Source organism: Gastrolobium bilobum, unplaced genomic scaffold (genome assembly GCF_033153095.1).
Source record: "Gastrolobium bilobum isolate Gb01-03AN ecotype WA unplaced genomic scaffold, APGP_CSIRO_Gbil_v1 utg21167, whole genome shotgun sequence".
NCBI classification, from domain to species: domain Eukaryota; kingdom Viridiplantae; phylum Streptophyta; class Magnoliopsida; order Fabales; family Fabaceae; genus Gastrolobium; species Gastrolobium bilobum.
Window position 1 is genome coordinate 313,264 of NW_026898371.1, and position 21,602 is coordinate 334,865.

A 21,602-nucleotide genomic window follows, 5' to 3' on the forward strand; every position below is an offset into this window, starting at 1 on the left:
GCTGAGTTTTTATGTAAGAAGTCCATATAAATTTAGATACCTCTATGACAAAGTATCACGATGCCACTTTTTCTTGAATTGTCAATTGTGAAATAGCATGCTCGACTTTTTGTTTCATCGCTCTGAAGTTGTTTACCTACGACCAGCGTCTGTTGAGATATATTGTCTCATATTGGTTGTATGAGCAACTAATATGGAGTTTATAAGGCTTTGGACACTCTCACCCTTTGAGCTAGCTTTTGAGGTGGTGTATCCCAAGATTCTTTACATGGTATCAGAGCCACGCCGCCCCCCCACTTTCTCTTGTGGAGTTTCTTAGCACAGGTAGGCTGAGCCTTGCATCATCCACTCTTCAAGCTCAATGGGCTCTTGTATGAGGGAGCGTGTTGAGATATATAGATATATAGTCTCACATTGGTGGTATGAGCAACTAATATCCAAATACATGTTATTCAAAAATGAACTTGGGGATATTTTTGCACCAAAGCAGTCGTTTCTAAACACTACTGCGAGATCTATGATGCCTGAATCATAGTAGAAAACACGAATCACAATGCAAAATGCCAAGAAAAAGACGAAGAATTCTTTTCTACTCACTTTTTTTTTTTAAATTTTATAATGTATTATAAACACCCCCCCCCCCATTTCAATCTTCGTTGTGTTATGTAGGATAATACAATTATCTTTTATGGGAGACAATCCTGTTCGGGTGCAATGTTTTAAATTCCTCCGAAAAATATTAGTGAGCAAGATCAAACACATGCTCTCATATACCAACTGAGCTACCATCATTTGATTTGTACAGATCGCAATTCTAGTTGACACGATATGATATGAATATAAATACATTCAATATGAGTGTGACATGAATTTGAAAATGAGTTAAACTTCTGACACGAACATGACCCGCTTATTTTACAAGTTGATAAGACATGACACAAATAAACCTCAAAGTGTGTTCCAACCTAAATCTCGAAATATTATTTATTATGAGTTGACACGACACGATAAAACACGAATAATATACACACAATACATTTGTAAGAAGATTAACTAGGCCAATTTCGTGTTTTGCGAATTGACATATACAACACAACATCTATGCGAATTTTTCGTTAAAAATTAAAAATTAACGGATGAAACGGTTGGCGAGAGAGGTCATAAATTTCTTAAATTGGTCAAACAGTATGATGTCATACTGTTCAAAGTTTTGAAGGGATTCACATTGTCTACAGACTACAGTTTTGAAGAAAACTGTACATAATCTCTACCATTACAATTTTTTTTAGGAGAATATATTTTTCTTTGTTGCATATTTTTTTTATATGCACGACACAGAATTGTCTATTCAACATGATAAATATATTTCTTTTTTTTTTTATTGCAAAATAAACAATAAAAGTTGTTAAACAAGTGGCAAGCATTAAATGCGTGATAGCATGAGGTGCAGTTTTTTTCCTGGATTGCCGACGATCCTTTTTTTCCGTTTTGAAGTGAGATATCACCCAAACGTAGGGTCATATGCCTTTGTACTCACTCAAGTCATAACAAAAGCTACTGAGATTGCACTTCCATAACGTGGTTGTCGGTTTGGGTGTCTTTGTCCTGTTCTAGGCTTCTAGCTGGTCCACTTACATGAACGTCACAATCTTACAGACCCAACAGCTTACCAATCAATAACAATTTCACATTCTTTGGTGAAAGGTTATGTTCCATTCATTCTATTCATATTATCTATATATATATAATTGTATGCTATCAAATAACCTTGTGTTGCTTTAGTGGAAATTAAAGATAAACGTGTCTATATTGTCTATTCACTTCTTAATTAACCTTTTATCCGTACGTTAACATACATAAAATAAGATGCATAAGTTATAACGACATATATAACTGAATGGACAAATATGTTATATCATTTCTCTCTTTTGGAACTTGGAGTTCAGCGTCTTGACTCTTAACAAGTTCAACGAAAGAGATAGACGTTGTCATTTTTTTTTTATACCTAATATGGATTTAGAATGACTAAAAGGAGTAAAGTTTGGCGTCATTTCAATTTGCAACTAATTTTTTTCAAGGGTATACCATATATCGTGTTAAGGTCAACTGACTTGAGATTACATTGCTAACTATTTCCGTTACGTACGATATATTGAAATATTGATTACATATCAGACTCGTGTGTAAATTAAAGAAAAATATTTCTTGCAAACTATTTTTTTTTTTACGTATTATGTTTTACCAACTTATTTGGGAAAAGAAAATAAAGAAAGAGTATGTATTGAAAAATGTGTTTTTCTTGATTTATTACCCAAAAAGTAAGAGCAGAATATGAAGGGTTTTTTTTAAGTTTTTTTTTTTTTTTTACATTCTTTTTTCTTTCTTTTTTTATCGATAAATAATGTTGTTTGATAGTAAATATTATATCATTCATACAATTTTTTTTAATAATTAAAGTCTTTATATGAAAATTTAATTTATTTTGTCAAGGCTATCAACTATATATGAAGGAATACAAACATAAATTTAAAAAGTTGGAGCAACCATGGCATAATAATTTCCCCACTTCTCTCTGCCTTTGCCAAAAAGAAAATAATGTAAGAATGATGTAATGAAATTGAAGTGTAAATAAAATTTTCGTAACCCAAACGAGTGATCTTGAAATCAAATTTTCGAAAATTAAAACTATTGAAACCCAAAGAGCAACAGAGATTGAAAAAGTAAAAGTAAAAATAAAAAAACTGAATTTACTCTCTCTTCTAAATGTCTTTGCTTACGTGGAGAAATGGGTGGGTATATTGATGCTTCGATCTTTTAGGTGTATGCTAGAAGATGCCGCTTTAAAGTGAAGGGTATATTTTGAACAATAAAGTGTAAGTAATAATAATTATTAAAAGAATTAAATGAGTAAATTTTCACATATTCACAGTATGTTATATGGGTGTTTGTATTGTATGTAAAATTATAAATCGTTATTTTTATTATATGGTAATATAAATCTCAAATAAATTTAATTTGATATATCTATTTTAATATAAATCATATTAAAATATATACACTCCAAACTAAGATAAGTGATATTTTTAAATACATCATAAAATAAAAAATAATTCCAATTATAATTCTTTTGTTAGAGATATAAAAAAAGTATATCAGTAAAAAAAGTGCTTTTGAAAAAATGCGAATAATAATTGCTCAATTTATATATAAGAGCTAAACAGATAAAGGTAAGAGAAATCCAACATGTAAGTCACATCTTAAATTGCAATCAACCTCTGTCTAGTGGCTTTGATTGGTTGGTGTTAATCTTAAATTCCGGTCGTTGTTCCTGCATGTAAGTCACATCTTCACCCGGCTCAACGTGTTAGAGATGATCTCTATTATATGATAAAAGGTTGTTAGAAAAATTATGCATCTAATTAATAAGATTAAAGAACATACTTCACCTTTAATAAGTAAATTAAGTGATGAATAACTTTAAACTAATTAATTAAAGAGCTTTCGTACATAGTATCAAGGGATTAAGCATAAATACTTACAAAAGAGGGAATCTCACGAGTACTTAAATGAAAATTAGTTTTAGGGAAAAAATGTTTCCACAGTTAATGCAGAGAAGTTATCTGCATTTATTTCCAAAACAACGTCATTTTGATATTTAAATCTTAAAAAGTTATAAATATAAAGACTATTATAACCCTAAAATAAATTAAAATTACAAAAATACTATGATTTTCGTCCCAAAACGACGTCGTATTAGCTTACTACAGATAAGTAACTACAGAAAAAGCGAACCCTTAGTTTTAAATCAAAAGAGATTGAACTTGCAAGAAAAGAAAAAAAAACATACACACATCAAATTGGGATGATGATTGTGTCCATATAGTCGATTAAAGTTAAATTGAGGGCATAACAACATATGACATAAAATTATATTCACAATGTACCAAAAATAAAATAAAATTATATTCACAATTTAAATTTTTTGTAAATGGATGAGAGACCCACAAGCCTTGAAGTAGACCCCACCCATATTATTACACGTCCAGCTCAGATACAGATACATATATAATTGCCTCTAACTTTCCCTTGTCGTGCTTGCTTGCTTGCTTTTACTTAGACATTTGTCCTCCTTCTATACCACATTTCTATATATGCCTATGTATATTCATTCTTTCCTCCACCATCATTCATGCATTCATGCATTCATTCACACATGACATGGACCACAACATTAACTTCACCACCCTTTCCAATCCAAAAAAAAAAAAACAGATAATGATAAATGATAATAATTCACAACAAAAATAAAAAAACCATGTGATTAATAATTAAGAAGAATTGCCGACGTGATTTCCCTTTTTTGCCCCCAACTGAATCCCATAATAACCAACATACCACTTGACGAACTTTCTGAGACCAGTGGCGAGGTCGGTGGTTGGTTTGTACCCAAAGTCCCTGTGAGCTAAGCTCACATTGGCATGCGTGTAAGGAACGTCGCCGTTTCGCGGCATTTTGATCACGTGCTTCTTGGCCCTCACGTGCAGCAACCCTTCCAAAATCGCAACCAACTTCCCCACCGGCACCGGCGACGTGTTCCCGAGGTTGTAAACCCTAAGCTGAGCCGGTCCACGCTTCTTCCCGCCGCTTCCGGTGCTCTTCTCCGCCGTGTCGAGTGCGCCGAGGCATCCCTTGACTACATCATCGATGTAGGTGAAGTCACGCGCCACCTCCTTATCCTCCTGCGTCTGGTAAACATCGATGGTCTTCCCCTGAAGGATGTCCTTCGTGAAGAAGAAGTAAGCCATGTCGGGTCTCCCCCATGGACCGTACACGGTGAAGAATCTCAACCCTGTGAGGGAGAGACCGTAGATGTGGTTGTAAGTGTGTGCGATTTCCTCGCCGGCTTTCTTCGTGGCGGCGTAGAGGCTCGCCGGCTGGTCCGTGCGGTGGAGCTCCGAGAATGGGTTCTCCGTGTTGAGACCGTAGACGGAGCTTGATGAGGCCCACACGATGGACGGTTGAGGGTTCGCGTTTTTCGAAACTTCTAGAAGGTTCACGAACCCGGCGATGTTGGATGCCACGTAGGATTGGGGATTCTGCATGGCGTAACGGACTCCCGCTTGTGCCGCTAAGTGGAGAATATGTGTGAACGAAACGACGTCGAAGAGTTTAGTGAGCAACGGCGCGTCGTTTAGGTCTCCTTCGACGATGAAGATTTGGTGCTTCGAGAGAAGGTCTTGTCTTGCGCGCTTCAACGACGGGTCGTAGTAGCTGTTGAAGTTGTCGAACCCGAGGACGCCGTCGCCGCGCTTCTTCAGGGCGAGGGAGCAGTGTGCTCCGATGAAGCCGGCGGCGCCGGTGACGAGGACCGACATGCCGTTGGAGCGGCGGGGGGTGGAGGAGAGGCGGACTTGCTTCTCCCATGAAGCGCCGCTGCCTCCTCCGCCGTGGAAGGCGGAGGAGAGGAAGTTTGTGGTGTGGGCGTAGAGGTGGTTGTTACTGTTAGTGTCGGTTGTTGAGAGTGGAGGGTAGTTGAGTGTGAATAAGAAGATGAGGATTAGGGCAACGAGGAAGGTGGCGCGGAAGAAGACCTTGGAGGATGCATTTAGGAGCTTGTTGCTGTTCAACCTTCGGAGGTAGCTGTTGTAACGATCTAGTTTTATGGTTTTGCTCGTGTCTGGTGGAGATGCCATGCTTCTTTTTTGGTTGAGAATTTTGAGGTTTAAGTACTGTGTAGTAATTAAGTAGTTGTTGGTTTATGTTGTTACTTTTGCTGTTTTGGAGAGAACAACATATGGAAGCTGAAAAAATGGTCTCCGAAAGTGTGTGCTGTGTTGGGTGAGAGCTGAATTGAGCTTGAGCTCTGAACTTGGCAGGGTTGTGAAAAAGATTAATATAAAGAAGGAGGACAGAGAGAGAGAGAGAAATGGGTGGGAGACCACTTTCTTTTTCATCTTAAACTCACTATCACACAGATGGAAAGTGCAGAAATATGCATGTAAATTGCCCACTTGAATTGAGACATATTGTAAAGGTAATATACCTTCTTCAATTGTGGTATTATAACTAGAAGTGGATATTTTTATTATCTCTCTAATCACCATTGAATTAATATTTTATTTTTTTTTAAAATTTTTTTAGTATTCTTTCTTTGATTCAATGATGATTAGATAGATAGTAAATTAGTAATAAAAAAATTTGGTTGTAAGAATATCCTCTCTCTCGTAACTAATGTTGAGATACAATAAATTAATTGGGATCCATTAATTTATTTATTTTATTGAAAAAAAGAGGTATATTTTTTTTGAAATCAATCTCTCGTGTAATATGAGTATATGATTTTCCTTGTAGCTATCAAGAGTTGATATATTTAAAATATTAAATGCAATCACTTTTTCATTTAAAATTCTTTTTTTAACATTTTAAAGCCATCGTATTAGTCATATCAGGATATTAAAGCCATATTTTATCATTAATTACTCGCTTATCTTGATATTTACTTCTATTAAATGCTAATACAATTTTAACTTTAAAATACTTTTTAACTTTTCCAAATTCAAAATATTCATAACTTTCTTTAAACTTCTTGTCACTTAGACTTATTACCCGGCCCACAAATTTAGGTGAGCTCATTGCAGCCAAGGGAGGATGCCCACAAATTTTAGGGTGCCTGTAAAATGTCTATGCCTGTATTAGGAAAATTTTTTTCTATATTACGGGAGTATTCAACTTGATATTACCTTTTATTAAAAAGAAATTTTTTTATTTTATTTTAACTCGTGCTTTTTTTTATAATTTTTTTAAGTCCTAAAATTTTTCTCCCTTTGACATGAATGTATTTACAGCCGGAGTATCCAAGTTTAAGGTATTTACATGAATGATCTTTCCTATAAGTACTATTTTTAGAGATGTTTTTCTTATTGCAAATATATTGATTTGATAGCTAGGTGTGATTCTGGCTTTATACCTTAAACTTGTAACGCGAGGCTATGTTCTTTTCCAATTATGCTAGATCTTCATCTTACTAGCATATCTTGTGTTCGGATTGAAGACCCGCTAAACTCGATTGTAAAATTTGTATAATCCGATGCTTCTTTTGAATGAATTTTCTTTGAAGATTAAATAAAAAAAATAGTTATATGACGATAAACTCAAAAGCGAAGTTGATACGGCCATTAATTTATAAATCGTAATATATATATTAGTAGGAAGGATCTTTTAACTACCGTGTAAAATTTTAAAAAAAATTATTCCACATTTCACTCATTGATTTACATTTATTTAATAATTATAATTTATTTATGGGTTTGCTTTTTCTATAGTCAATGTAGATAACTTATTTATATTGAGTCCAAAACGACGTAGTTTTGAGACAAAAATCAAGGTATTTTTGTAATTATAATTTATTTCAAGGTTGTAATAGTCTTTTTCATTATAATTTTTTAAATTTTCAACCCAAAATGACGTCGTTTTGGGAACGAATGTAGATAAGTTATCTACATTCACTTTAGAAATATTAAAGCTTTTATTTATAATTATTAATTAATTATTATAACTCAATAAATTATAACTATAATATTAAAAATGAACAGCTGAATTAAAGAATAAGACTTTTTAATTTTATTGTTTGGAGTTAAAAAATCCTCCTAATGCATCACTTTTTTTTTTTTTTGATGACAATGCATCACTTTATTTTCTATAGATGTACGAGATAAGTTTCCTCGTAATCTTTGGAAGTTTTTTTTTTCTTCTAAGGTAACACGTGATTATGTATATTAGAATATATTATTATCTAATTATTTCGGCTATATATTATAGCAATAAAATGTTGGTCAGTAATCTTTGTCTTTGTAAGGTACTAATGTACTATACTCTTGTACGGTACTTTTTCTTTTGGGGTTATTATTTTACATATTTATGGGAGGCACATGTGTCGTATAACGTGTCTCCGCTATAATTTTCTAATATTTATTTTTCTTGTGTGTTGGCATCTAAAGGAATATATCACATCCTCGGTTTATTTGTTGTCCTTTTTTTTTTTTTTTTTTTTCAAAAAAACATAACATAACAATGGTGTTCTTGTTTTCCTGACTTAGATCAAACGTGCATATGGTATATTTAGAATATTTTTAATAGTTTTCTAATTCGAGTCTTGATATTTGTCTCAGCCTTTCAGGTAATGCGAGATTTAACTCCAACATGGATCTTATATGATTTATCTCTACAGTTAATTAAAAGTATAAGTGATTAAAGGATAATATTTTTTTTTAACAAATATCGTGTTTTTTCCGATTTAAATACATCTAAATGTCGTTAAAAAATTATACAAAATTGTTTATTTTGCTCCCATGAATAATAAACTATGTGCAAAATACTCCTTCACTCTTTGATTTCATTTTGGAAAAAAGATCAAATACGGCAAAGTGTTCATGGGATGATGATTGCCAATTAAACTATTTAGTAAATCTGCTCATCTCAGTATATATATGTAAGTGTATTTGGAACCACCTTTTCCTTTTTTTATCCTTTATATCTACCTTCTGATCTTCTTTTATATCTAATTTCTTTTCATTTTTCTATTACCAAAAATTCAATGCTGATATGAAATTATGCTTCTAACAATCTAACGCTTGAATCATAAAATGAAAATTGAAATTCCTTAATATGATCAATTTTCAAGTATAATAGTCAACAAGTGAAAATTTCCTTGGCACTTTTTTAAATACTCATATGGTACGAAAAAGAGAGGAATCAAAGGGGAATTATGAATGGAAGAAGGGAGCAAGCTATTACAAGAAAAGAAAGAAATCAAAATCGCAGGAAAGGTTTATTGTTCATATAAACAAAATGAACCATTTATGTTGTATAAATGAGTTATGAATAAGAAGTTGGAAGAGTCGTGTCTTTTCATTTCAAATAGTCGCGTCTCTTCGCTTGCGAAGAGTCGTGCCTCTTTGCAAGTGAACAGTCACGCCTGTTCGTTTCTGAATAGTCATGTCTTTTTCATCTTGTGACCATTCATCTCTATAAATACCAGTGGCCTGTAAACAATAACTACCAAGCTTTTCCTGACTTCTTTCTAAAACTCTGCCAAAATTAATCCTCACATAATGCTTTTGTCTGCGATTGATCAGCGTTCGTTGTGTCCACCGATGTTGTTTCTTTTGGTAGTGTCACCATTGAAACAGAGATAACCCATTTTATTCTGGAAGGCATTTGTCCACGAACCTTAAACCTTAGGCATCGTTGAGGAAACAAAATTGTCTTAAGGACACAAGATCTAACACTGGGTTCGAGTTTGATTTTCTTAAACTTTTAAACCTTGCATTTTACATTTTGATTTTCTATGACTGCTTGCAATTTTGTATTTTACTAATATCACTATAACCAAAAACACAAATTTTTATACTACCACCTTTAACAATTTTTAATGGCAATTAGGTGAACTATGGCAAAAAAAAAAAAAAAAAGCTATAGAAGAAATAAGTGATAAAAAGGAATCAGAAGGAATAAATGATTATAAAATATGTCATAAAGAGGTGATTTGAACTTTCCCATATAATTGAAGAGTAGATGTGAAAATTTATATAGTAAAGTTGCCTTGAAAACCCATTAAAATAAATGCTTGTTAATTTGGAAATAGATGAATGAAATGGTGAAATTAAGAAAACCAACTATGTTAACGACCAGAAAATTTTATTTATGTCTGCACACTAAGTGGCAGGGTTCGGGAGCAGCTCTAGGAAAAAAAATTAAAGAAAATTTTAAATGCACTAAAAAAATAAAAGAATATAAACAAGAAGAGAAAAGAAAACTATTCACATATATCAAGCTTAGCTATTTAACGTATATCTCATTTTTTAGTAAATGCTATTTCAAGCTAGAGTAAAGTACTTTTTGGGTCCTCAACAAATATCACAGGACTCAATTTAATCCCTTAAAAAAAATTTGACTCGTGGTCCTTCTAAAATTCAAAATAGACTCATTTAGTCTTTTTGAGGGTCTAACGAGGGTTTTTTTTTTTAATTTCAGATGGACCACAATTTCAACTAATTGTGTCTATTTTGAATTTCAGAGAGATCATAAGTCGACTTTTTTTCTAAAGAATTAAAATGGGCTCCGTGATTTTTGTTGAGGACCCAAAATGTACTTTACTCTTCAAATTATTTTAAGCTATTCACATAGCAAATCCTGCGGTAGTAGAGGTGGCTCACCCACTATTCACATATATCAAGCTTTGCTATTTCAAACAAAATTATTTTTTTGTGTCTGCACATGCACACGTTGAACTATATAGGTCCGCCAGTGTATGTTATGTATAATCCGAAAATAATAATAATAGAGAAATTAAAAAGAAAGCAATAAATGTTGATAAAAAATAATTGAATAGCAGTGATAGTATATGGTAAAATTGTCTCGAAAAAAAGAAACCATTTTGATAAATATAACTATAAAATAACTTTATGTTCACTTTTAAAATAAAAAATATGCAGTGAAAGCAGATAAGTTATGCATTAAGCCTAAAATGACATTTTTTGAGGCAAAAATCAAGGTGTTTTGTAATTATAATTTATTTCAGGATTATAATAATCTTATCAATATAATTTTTTAATCTTTCAACCAAAAAAGACGTTGTTTTGAGAATAAATATACATAACTTATATGCATTCACTGTAGAAACATTAAAGCTAAGAATATAATACTAAAACTTAAATAATAATAATACTAGTGCTTTAGTAAAATTAATTAAGTACATACACAAAATTTTCTTATCCAATAAATTTTTTTGGATAGAATATATTAAATATAAAATAGCCTATGAGAAAATTTTCTTCTCAAGTAAAAAAAAAAAAAAAATCTGAAATAACTTATGGAAAGACAAGTAGTAAATAAGTAAAACTAAGCAAACAAATAAATTGCATCATTGATGTGCCTTGACAATGATGTTTTGGACATGGTTCATATTTTGGTTTATTGACAAGATTGCATACAAAGCGTAATGATTTGGTTTATTGAATTTCTGTTTCAATAGCTACATCATGGTAATGATATTGAGTCACCGTTCCAGATCCAAACAATTTCCATGTGAAAAAGATCAAGTACATTTGTCAATTTAGAGCAGCATTGTCATCTTTAATTTCTAAAGTCAATTCTCATTCATTTCAAGTACATAAATCATAAATGCATTAATATCCACATAACATATTGTTCTTCACCTCCCTTGATTACCAGGTGTGGACTGGATGATATACGTAATATTGTTCTTTTCTTTTTCACTTTGTTGCACGTAAAAAGGTATATATTATATAATTATGTAATTTGCATCAGATGCGAGGGCAAACACTTGCATGGGAGAGAAAATCGGATTATATGAGAGAGACTGCCAGAGAGCTCTTTTTTCTGCCTCAAAAATATCATTTTCTCGCAATATTCTCACAAATTAACAAGCAAAAAATATTTGGCCCCTACCGACATAACATAACTCAAAAAGCAAAGTTGGGCTACATTAAAAAAAAAAAACAAGCAATCTTGGATTTTTATGGGTAAAGTGCTTCTCATTTTAAAGGATAATAATTCTTAAAAAGATAATACTTCACTTAACAAAAAATTTCTGCCATATTTTTCTCTCTTCCGGTGTTAAACGGCCGAGAAAACACTACGAAAACCAGCATTTAGGTAGATTTATTAGGATTTAGGATTTAACAAATCGAAAAAAAACAAAAAACAACTTTACTCCGTTATTTAGATAGGTAGCATTTAATCTCCCTCTTTCATTTTATTTTTTTATATTTTCTTTGCAAACCCCAAGCAATTCAATCATCAAGTGACACATCGCTTCTTTCACGGATTCTGCCCCTGCCACATGCATGGATATTTTAAAATAAGTACATTCTTAATTTTAATTATTTATTTTATTTATATTTGACAATTTTAATTTATTAAGTATATAATGAACCGTAATATATTTCATAAATTAAAAGAGAAAAATGTGTATTTTTTTAAACAAATGTATATTATTTTAAAGAGTTTGATGTTTATCATTTTAAATGACATAAGTTATGTCATTTTATGAGAGAAATAGACATAAAAATGAAAATCATAGGAGAGAAAGTGGATGTTTTTTTTTAAATTTAAATTTTAAATAAAAAATATTATTTTGTATCTATCTCTCTCTTAAAATGACATAATTTTATGTCATTTAAAATGACAAATACTTTTTCTTATTTTAAATGACATAAAGAGGTGAGAACCACACTTTAAATTTCTTGTCTTTATTTTTCAATGAGATTCACACCTCTTTGTGTTTATGAAATGACATAATTTATGTTATTTAAAATGACATATAAATTAAAATTATTGGATATAATAAAATGAATATTTAAAATTGAAAAGATAACTCATTATTCTGATAAAAAAAGAGAGTAAATAAATATCTTTAGTGTTTTATAATTAGTTTTAGCAACTTGTCCAGATGACAACTGTTATTTGTTAATTGAAGTGGACGATAAAATAACTTAAAAAGAAGAAGAAGTGGGTGATAAAAAGGAGGGGCTTTCATTTCAATAAGGGACCCAACCACGTGACACATATATATAGTGTCATTTTCCAGATTCCGCAAAGGGAAATAATGCACAAGTGACAAGTCTTTTACTTTTATATTTTTATTTTTTGGAAACGAAATAATTCACAAGTCTGACTTCATGATTATTGAGAATTCCCTGCTGTGTTCGTTTCGTTGCTTTTTGAACGTACTAGCGCAATTCCCAAAACGTTTGATATGATTAATCTTAGAGTAAATATTTTTTTTTAGTTCTCAGCAAATTTCACGATATTCATTTTAATCCCTAACAAATAAAAAAATCTATCGTGATTCTTAAAAAATTCAAAATGGACCCATTTAGTTGAAATCGTAGTCTCTCACAAATTCAAAAAAGACCCATATTAATCTCTAAAAGGACTAAAATGGATCCATTTTGAATTTCTTAAGGACCACGACGGTCCTTTTTATTTGCTAGGGACTAAAGCGGGTATCGTGAAATTTGCTGAAGACTAAAAAAGATATTTACTCTTAATCTTATAATATAGGATGATGTGCTTCAACGTGACAAAGCCAAACGCGCCGCATCCTTTTGGGTTTAGGGTAACTTGTCCCAAGATCACAAATAACTTGATTCTGCAGGAATTGCTTCAGCTATATTAGGTGAGTGATAAATTTTTAATTAAAGTTGTATTGTCTGTGTTATGTCTCATTAGTTTTAATTTATACATATATATAGATAGTTATGATAGATATGGTAAAGGAAGAACCACGTGTATTAGTGGGTAAGAAAGAATCCGAGGAAATTTTGGATTCAGTGTTTCTTACAATAAGACATGGAAGGTTAAACAAAAAGCTATGGCAAATGAAGGCATGGGAGATTTTCGGCGATTGGGACCATCCTATGCTTATTTGCACGATTTGATTACATGCTGCGATTTTTTGAGGGATCTATTTATCACATTCAAACAAATATCTATATGGTAAATCACGAGATTGTTAATGGTTATTGGGTTTTCGGTAGGATTTTTTTGGACTTTCAAGAAATTTCATGATGCATTCAACTTTTGCAAAATTGTTATACAAGCCGATAGCATACACTTATTGTTGCGAAATAGGCAAGTATACTGTTTGTTTCAAGTAATAAAGTGATAAGTAGAGTATCGTTCCCACGAGGATTAATGCACCAAGTACTACTTTAACTATTCCCTTTAAGTTGGAAAATAAAATTGGGTTGAGTTGTGAAAGTAACTGATTTTGGAATTTCAAAACAGAATTTAAAAATAATTAAATTTAAAACAGAAAATTAATAACAATTAATTTTGAACGCATGCAAGAAAAGATCAAAAACGCGAGAAAATATTGCTGAAAAATTTATAAAAAGAATGTAGCCAGGATGCACTTCACCTGTGATCCTCTCTTATATTCCTATATTATATTTTATAATTTATTAATTCGTTTGCTTAGAAAATTCATTATTTTCCTATAAAATAGTTGAACCCTAATGTCTTAGCGATTTCAACCCTTTAATCCAATTAGAATCCTAATGTCTTAGTAATTCCTCTTGAATTAAGTATTAAGCAAATGAATTATGAGTCTACAATTTATGTAAGCCTATGTCTAGATCATAGACAAATTGTTATTCTACCCTTGTCCGGACTAAAACCTCAATATGTCTATTGTGAGTCATAACCATCAAAGCCATATAATTTAGAGTGATCAGTTCTAAACAGGATATGAAAAATTAAATCAGGTAGAATAAAACAAACTAACTAATTAACTTACATAATATCAATACAGAAAATATAAAGGATTCACATCGGGTCCGTGATCCCAACTACAAAAACAAACTAGCCAGACATAGCTGGCTCAAACAAATTAAAATAATAAAAAGAATTCATAAAGCAATAAAGAAAAAGAAAGAGAAGAAGAAGAAAGATCAATGATCTTCGGTCTTCAACTCCGTCGGAATCCTGATCTCCAGCGTGAGCCTCCAAGAATTCTCTTCAGCCAAAGATTGTTTGTCTCTGAGGTATGAGTCTCTATTTATAGAGTTTATGACCTTGTGTAGAAATCTTGATTTACATCACAGCTTGTATCTGGGTCCAATCTGTCCTGATTCAGCCTATAATTGTTACTGATTTGTTCCGCACCTCCCACGCTGTGAGTGTGGGAATTTTATTCACGTTACTGGAAGTTCACGCAACTAGCGTGGTTCCCACGCTGTGAGCGTGGGTTGCAAGAAAGTCTGGCGCAACTAGCATGAGTTTCACGCTGTGAGCGTGGATGTCTCGGGATGAAATTTAATTCTGGCGCTACTAGCGTGAGTTCCACGCTAGTAGCGTGGGGCTTCAGCTTGGAAACTTCCACTTGGGCTTCTTTTTGTCCTGTTTTCCTACAAAATCAAAAGGAAATCAGTTGCGTGATCTCTGATTGAGATTGATCAAATTATCAATTATTATAGCCCTTTTTATCCAGGATTGATCAAGATTCTTTCTCTTTTTGGCTTAGATTTATACATATGCTGGAGGCATATCACTTATATATGGGGAGTGATATGGTTTCATCCAATTGTACATGCAGGTTATATTCCTTCCAAGGTCAAATTTGATATTATGTTGGAAGAATTTCGGAGAAATAGTCCGGAGGTGGCAGCTTGGATTGATAACATCCCAAAGGAGAAATGGAGTCGAGCATATCATGTTAACGAATGTCGTTATAGTTATATGACAACTAATTTATCTGAATGCGTAAATAAAATTTTTAAGGGAGCTCTAAGGATGCCAATCATTGTTTTAATGAAGCACACTTATAGTAAACTTGTATATTACTTTGTCAAGAGAGGCCAAGAAGCTAGCTTGGATGTTGCTGGTATTAAATATTGTCACAATGCCCACCTTAAAATGAAAAGAGAAGTAACAATTGCCTCATCACACATTGTCTGCACCTTCAATAGAGACTATACCCTCTTTGAAGTGGAAGAACCATATAACCCATTAACACAGAGAGAGGGTTATTCAGTGTCTTTATACTTGAATGAAACGAAGTGCCTGTGTGTAAAGTTTTAAGCGTTTAAATATCCATATAGCCATGTCAGGGCTGTTTGTCAGAATATGGCTATCACACATGATAATTTTGGGGATCCATGCTACACCATATTAATCACGTATATGCATCACCTTGGTGGTATCTGATCGGGAACAAGGAAATCATTCCACCATATATTGGACCGATACTCTTCCCTAATAAACAACGGTTGCATGCAAAGGGACGACCTAAGAGGTGTAAGTGATATGTGTAAGCAAATCGGACATAACAGACGATATGTACTGCACATTTAAATATTCAATGATGTTGTTGTTCTTTAGGGTTTAGTACTTTCCTTTGTTATCGTTACGTTACTCAATGATGTTGTTCATAATTAACGTTTTTTATCTCACTTTATAAACATTTTTTTATTTACATATAACATAATCTGGTTAAGTACGATTGTTAGGCAAAAAAATTAAAATAATGCATTTAAATTAAATAATTACGCATTTAATGCTGTTTTGTAAAAAATTACACATATGCTGCACAATGTGACGCCACTTTTGGGCGTCACATATGACGCCCAAAAGTGACATCACATGTGTGCTCTATATGTTCCCCCACCCCCTCCATTCAATTCACACATCTTCTCTCACTTTTCATATCTCTCTTCTCCACTAACATTCCTTTATCTTTAATTTAGTATTTGAATTTTATTTCTTATTCTATTTAAAAATGAGATCAAATCCTGATTTTGTTCGTGTTGTGTTATATTACAATGGTAGGAAGGTAGAAGGTCGACGAGGTGTCATCTTCGAAGGTGAAAAAAGGCCGACATGTATCCAACGCAACATAACCATTGGCGAACTGCATCAGAGAATTCGGCAGAAGTTAAGTCTTCAAGACAACCAATGTATCACTGAGATCACGACAAGGTGTGGCAAGGTGATAAATACATTAGTTTGAAAGTGCTTGACGATGAAGACTTGGAGATGACAATGGAAGAATTTTGCAACCAGTCAATGACAGATTTTCTAGAGTTGTATGTCGACATCGCCGCAACTGAGAATGCTCCCTTACCGGTGAGGTCAGTTTATTTAAATTCTCCCTGTCTTCCAGCTTCTCCTGCCGCTCATGCGTCTCCAGTTGGTAACTTTTCTGAGGGAGATGAAAATGATCCGACTTGGGAAATGCACGACGAAGATGACGATGACGACGATGAAAATATGGCAATGGAAGAACATCTTCTGGCGGAGGATGCTAGTGCTTCAGAAGGAGATGAATCCCGTGAGATGGGTGCGTCTCAAATCCCAATATTCCATCAACCAGTCGTCGCGCAAATGCCGCAGTTGAATGACGTTGCGTCTGCCCCGTTCGGTATTCACCATGAAGGTAATTGATCCCATTTGTATATAGCTGAATAGATAGCTGATTTAATACCTGAATTAGTAAGTTTGTATTAAAAAATTATAATCCGCAATTGCAGGTGACACAGATGCTATTCTTTTTTGGGAAGGAATTCCGCATTATTCCTACATTGATTGGAGTTATCAAAGCGAACAAGAATCATGTACTGATGGTTCGGTCTCTGGATCGGCTTCAATACAAGGTCCGTGGCAACTGGGTGACATGTTATTTGTCAATCAAGAATTTGCGACAAAAAAGATGTCCAAATGGCACTTAAGCACAACCTCATTAGGGAGCATCAAGAAGCCATTGTAATTGAGAGCACGCCTGCAAAGTTGTCCATGAAATGTTGTGCGTATGATCAAGGTTGTTCGTGGCGCGTAAGGGCGATCAAACCGGTGTTTCGTGAAAATTGGAAGATTACGAGATGGGGTGGAAAACGCGAATGTGTGAATGAGCACATTTCCCAGGGTCATAGACAGCTCGATGCGGACGTTATTGCAGATCTCGTCATAGGTACGTATTTATTTATCGTATTGACATGTCAATGTTTACGTACTCCCGTGTAATTAAATTCGTTCGATGTTATCGAGACACTGATATCCTCTTCAATGCAGGGATGATAAAGTCAGAACCATCTGTGTCAATCTCTTTGTGCAAGAAAGGATAACTGCTAAATATGGCTTTAAAGTTTCCTACAGAAAGGCGTGGTATGCGAAGCAGAAAACGATGGCAATTATTTACGGTGATTGAGAGGAATCATATGTTTTTTTGCCAAGGTGGTGCGAATACATTCTTCGCTTTTCTCCAGGTTCATTTTATCATATACAAACAAATGATCTTTATGCTGAGCAGAGCTTAGTAACATCATCCCTGAGTCTCGACCACTGGTCTCGGTGCCATAATCGGGTCAGGCTCAGCAGCAACTCTCTCACGTCTACGTCCTAATCCGCGTCCCTCCCGTCTATTACAAGGAACATCCACTACCAACTTGTCCAATACGTACTAATCATCACACCTTACTAACTACAAAGTTATGCACTCCCGCATTAATAACATCATACATACGAAATTTACGCATTCCCTAACACTATTTATAAATCACTAATTAATATGCTAAACCCTAATGCATAATTAAAAATTAATAATAATAACTACGTAATAATAAAATTACTATATCATTACAACATTCATAGCATGCCACAAAATTTCTAAGTGACTATCCTAATGTTCCAAGTCTCTAATATACAATCAATCCTAACATGTATTACTAACTAGCACTGTAATTTAAATGTATACATATGAGGTATTATGACCTTACCTACGTTGGCAGAGCTTCGCTACGAACCGCGGTTAGAGAGAGGTTAGAGAGGTGAATGAGTAAGGAGTGAAAAAAAGGAAAGTGAGGTATATATAGGTTGCACATGAGACGCCCCAATGGGGCGTCTTTCCCAAGGGAGAGACGCCTCACTGGGGCGTCACATGTGACGCCCAAAGGGGGCGTCTCATTGTGCAACAGATGTGTAATTTTTTACAAAACAACATTAAATGCGTAATTATTTAATTTAAATGCATTATTTTAATTTTTTTGCCACGATTGTTAGTAACATAGAAGTTCACATTAAAACAGTTTGTGATATGTATAGGTGTATGAAATACATAAAAGCAATGTGCTAGAATATATCTCTGCACATTACAATAAACAGTTTGAAATCCAACATATGAAACCAACCACATAAAGAAAAATAATAATAATCAAAACTACGATCAAGGAGGCCATCGGAGACATCGAGCATCCCCATATTTGGGTTCCTTTGAACCCCTTGTCCTTGATTTTGTGGATAGTTGAATAAGACTGGCCCAATATGGATGGTAGCTAGCTCTAGGTCCCCCAAATCTCTTTAGCCCAAGATTTTTTTTTGGAGATCAAAACTATCAAAGGTCAATGGAATACATGTTAGTGCAAATTACATTAAATCATCTCCCTTTAAAGTAGAACTTAAAGAAAGCGCGATGGGTTGCAGTTGTATATATAAATTGGGAAATGTTTTTCTTTAGAGGTGAGACCCACATTTGTTATGTGTGTAGGAATTTGATTTATCTTATGTTGAATGAGATAAATATAATCCATATAAATTCTAAGCAACTATAGTTATGCAGCAGACAACTTACTATACTCACCAGAGTATATGACATCTCGTGATAAACCCACCCAATGGACAACTTACTATACTCACCAGAGTATATGACATCTCGTGATAAACCCACCCAATGGACCCAAACAGCTTCTAGAATCAACAGACTAGTTTAACTTCGTTACAGCATATTATACACTATCTTATCCACAAGAGTTTGACTCTCATTAAAACTCTCACCCTCAAGGGTAGCTCAGTTGGCAGCTGAGCTCCTAAGGGACTACTCGGTGCAGGGATCAAACCCACTGTTACAATGAGGGACTAGCCCAAACGAGCCATTCCCTGAGGGCATGGTGCCCGGAGAAGGTTGAATGGGAATACCTCCTGGCAATGTACCAAAAAATAAAGAAAAAGGGCGCAAGCCTATCTAAATACTCACCTTTTAATCCCTACTCTGTTAACTATCACTGTTTTGCTAGGTTACATCCTTTTTGTGTTCTTATCAACCTGCCACTACCTCGTACAACTTTGCACTTATTTTACATTTGATGAATCATAAAATTAAAAGAAATAAAAGTATTCTGAATGAACATTAGAACAGCTTCCAAAAGTCATCGAAGTGAAATCCTAATCCCTTCATCAGCTTAGCATTCGGAATATGCACAATTTCAGATACCGACATGTTCCATCACAATACCAAAAAAATTAAAAAAATTAAAAAAATTAATCGGCATTCCTTGTATTCCTCTTAATTAAATCCTTCAACAAGTTGGTGTATAATTGATTCATTTGTTTAGCTTTTACCAATACAATCTATACAGGCAAAATTCCTTTCCTTAATTTGCAGCTATATGTGTCCTTCACCATGTAAACTCTAGTGTAACATCTAGACTATTTTTCATGGACCATGTTTGCTACATAGCTCAACAGGGGTCTCAAAGCATTTTATTAGCTAAGGTCTCAAACCTTAGCTAACACCAACGCTAAATCATAAAAGCAACAGATTGTAAACCTTCAATTGTTGCCTAACAAAATGATTTTATTAGATTAATGATAACATTAACATTAATATAAAAGAAAAATCATAAAAACAAAAAATACAATTGAGAAGTGATAATATAACCTTCAATTGTAAAGCAAAACAAGAACCGCGAACTTCATGCCTTACAAAGTAATGATAATAATATTAAGAAGAAGGAAAAGTAAAGAGCAATCAAACATCAAAATATTCCAAAAAATTAACGAATAATATATGAATAGGATGAACTGAGGATTGACAACACAACACAAAAGTGCTGTTCTGAACCGCATAATTAAACTTGGAAAGGCCTTGGCCAATCATTCAAATCCTCTTGTGGCTGCACCTTGGCACCACCATCAGCTTCAACGTAAGAGTAATACTTCAAGAAAAAAGCGAGGGTCAAAACCACCCATTCTAAGCAAAAGATCAAAATAGTGAGTCCACCAGCTAGTTTGAGAATCACAGAGGCATCCTCTTCTCTCACGTAAGATTTCAACTGGCTAAGAAAACTATCAGTTCGTGTGAAAATCAACACAGAAACTGAACCCTGAAATATGGCAGTGAGCACGGTGGCTACCATGTGAACAGAATACAATGGGCCAGTCCCTGATGAGACAGCTGCACATCCTGAGATAGCCCCTGCAATGGTGAATATGTGGAGGAGAATCAAGAACATGCCACCGAGTGAGGGTAGGAGGCGAAGGGAGAGGGTGAGGAATATGCAACTTGAGGCTGCACCCAAGAGTATGTAGTTGCAAAAGAGAAACACCTTGTGGATGTGGTACTCTTTAGTCGCCGAGTCACTCTTCATAGAGATGCCCATTTTCTGTATGTTGTGAAACTAAGATTGTGCTATGAGGAATATGAATATGAAATTGATATATGAGAGGAGAGGGTGCAGTTAATATAGACTTGATTGAATAGGTGGGCTACAATATGACCGTTGGGAAAGTATATTAAAGAAAAATGGTTGCAACGGCTAGCCCTTAAAACACTTATTTTTCGTTTCCTTTTCAATTAATCAATTGTAAGATTCTCTTTCTCTTGAGTAGCTAGCTAAATTAAACAAACTTCGTTATTCGAGTTTTTTACACGCATGGCAGGTTCAGATTCATTTTTATTATGCTTATTTTTTTGTAAATTCTATGGTTAAATTAAGTTAATTGTCCCTAGATTTATATTTTAAAAGTTTGTAATGAAGATTTTACAATCTCTGAAAAAACACCAAATAATTGTCGAAACTTTATTGGTTTAGTAGTTTGTAAAGTCACTTATGTCAGATCGTTGCTAGTAAAAAAAAATAAACATTTCTTGGTTTATGCTTCAAATGGACGGTAAAAAAATATATACATAAAAATCTATCAGTCTAATTACTGAACTATATAGAACCTGTGATTAAAATTATTGGAGGGAGTGAAGGAGCGCTTGTATACATTACACAATTCTAATAACTTCATAATTTGCTTGAGGG

The 21,602-nt window shown here is 33.6% G+C and overlaps 2 protein-coding genes across 3 annotated transcripts; both read right to left on the reverse strand.

Moving 5' to 3' along the window:
- Positions 1 to 4,156: 4,156 nt before the first annotated feature.
- Positions 4,157 to 5,743, reverse strand: LOC133315408 (UDP-glucuronate 4-epimerase 6-like). 2 transcript variants are annotated; one of them, XM_061517031.1, is made up of 2 exons: positions 5,501 to 5,742; positions 4,157 to 5,437 (listed from the first exon to the last, which is right to left on the reverse strand). In XM_061517031.1, the coding sequence occupies exons 1-2, from the start codon at positions 5,691 to 5,693 to the stop codon at positions 4,329 to 4,331; spliced, it is 1,302 nt and encodes a 433-aa protein (XP_061373015.1). In that variant the 5' UTR covers positions 5,694 to 5,742; the 3' UTR covers positions 4,157 to 4,328. The 2 variants fall into 2 exon arrangements, with proteins under 2 accessions (XP_061373015.1, XP_061373014.1); XM_061517030.1 differs by having other exon boundaries at positions 4,157 to 5,743.
- A 14,680-nt stretch (positions 5,744 to 20,423) lies between these two features.
- LOC133315433 (uncharacterized) lies at positions 20,424 to 20,954 on the reverse strand. Its single transcript, XM_061517064.1, has one exon. The coding sequence runs from the start codon at positions 20,952 to 20,954 to the stop codon at positions 20,424 to 20,426; it is 531 nt and encodes a 176-aa protein (XP_061373048.1).
- Between the last annotated feature and the right edge of the window lie 648 nt (positions 20,955 to 21,602).

Coding starts and splice junctions, on each gene's coding strand:
- LOC133315408 (XM_061517030.1), bottom strand. CDS start 5,693: ATGGCATCTCCACCAGACACGAGCAAAACCATAAAACTAGATCGTTAC.
- LOC133315433 (XM_061517064.1), bottom strand. CDS start 20,954: ATGGGCATCTCTATGAAGAGTGACTCGGCGACTAAAGAGTACCACATC.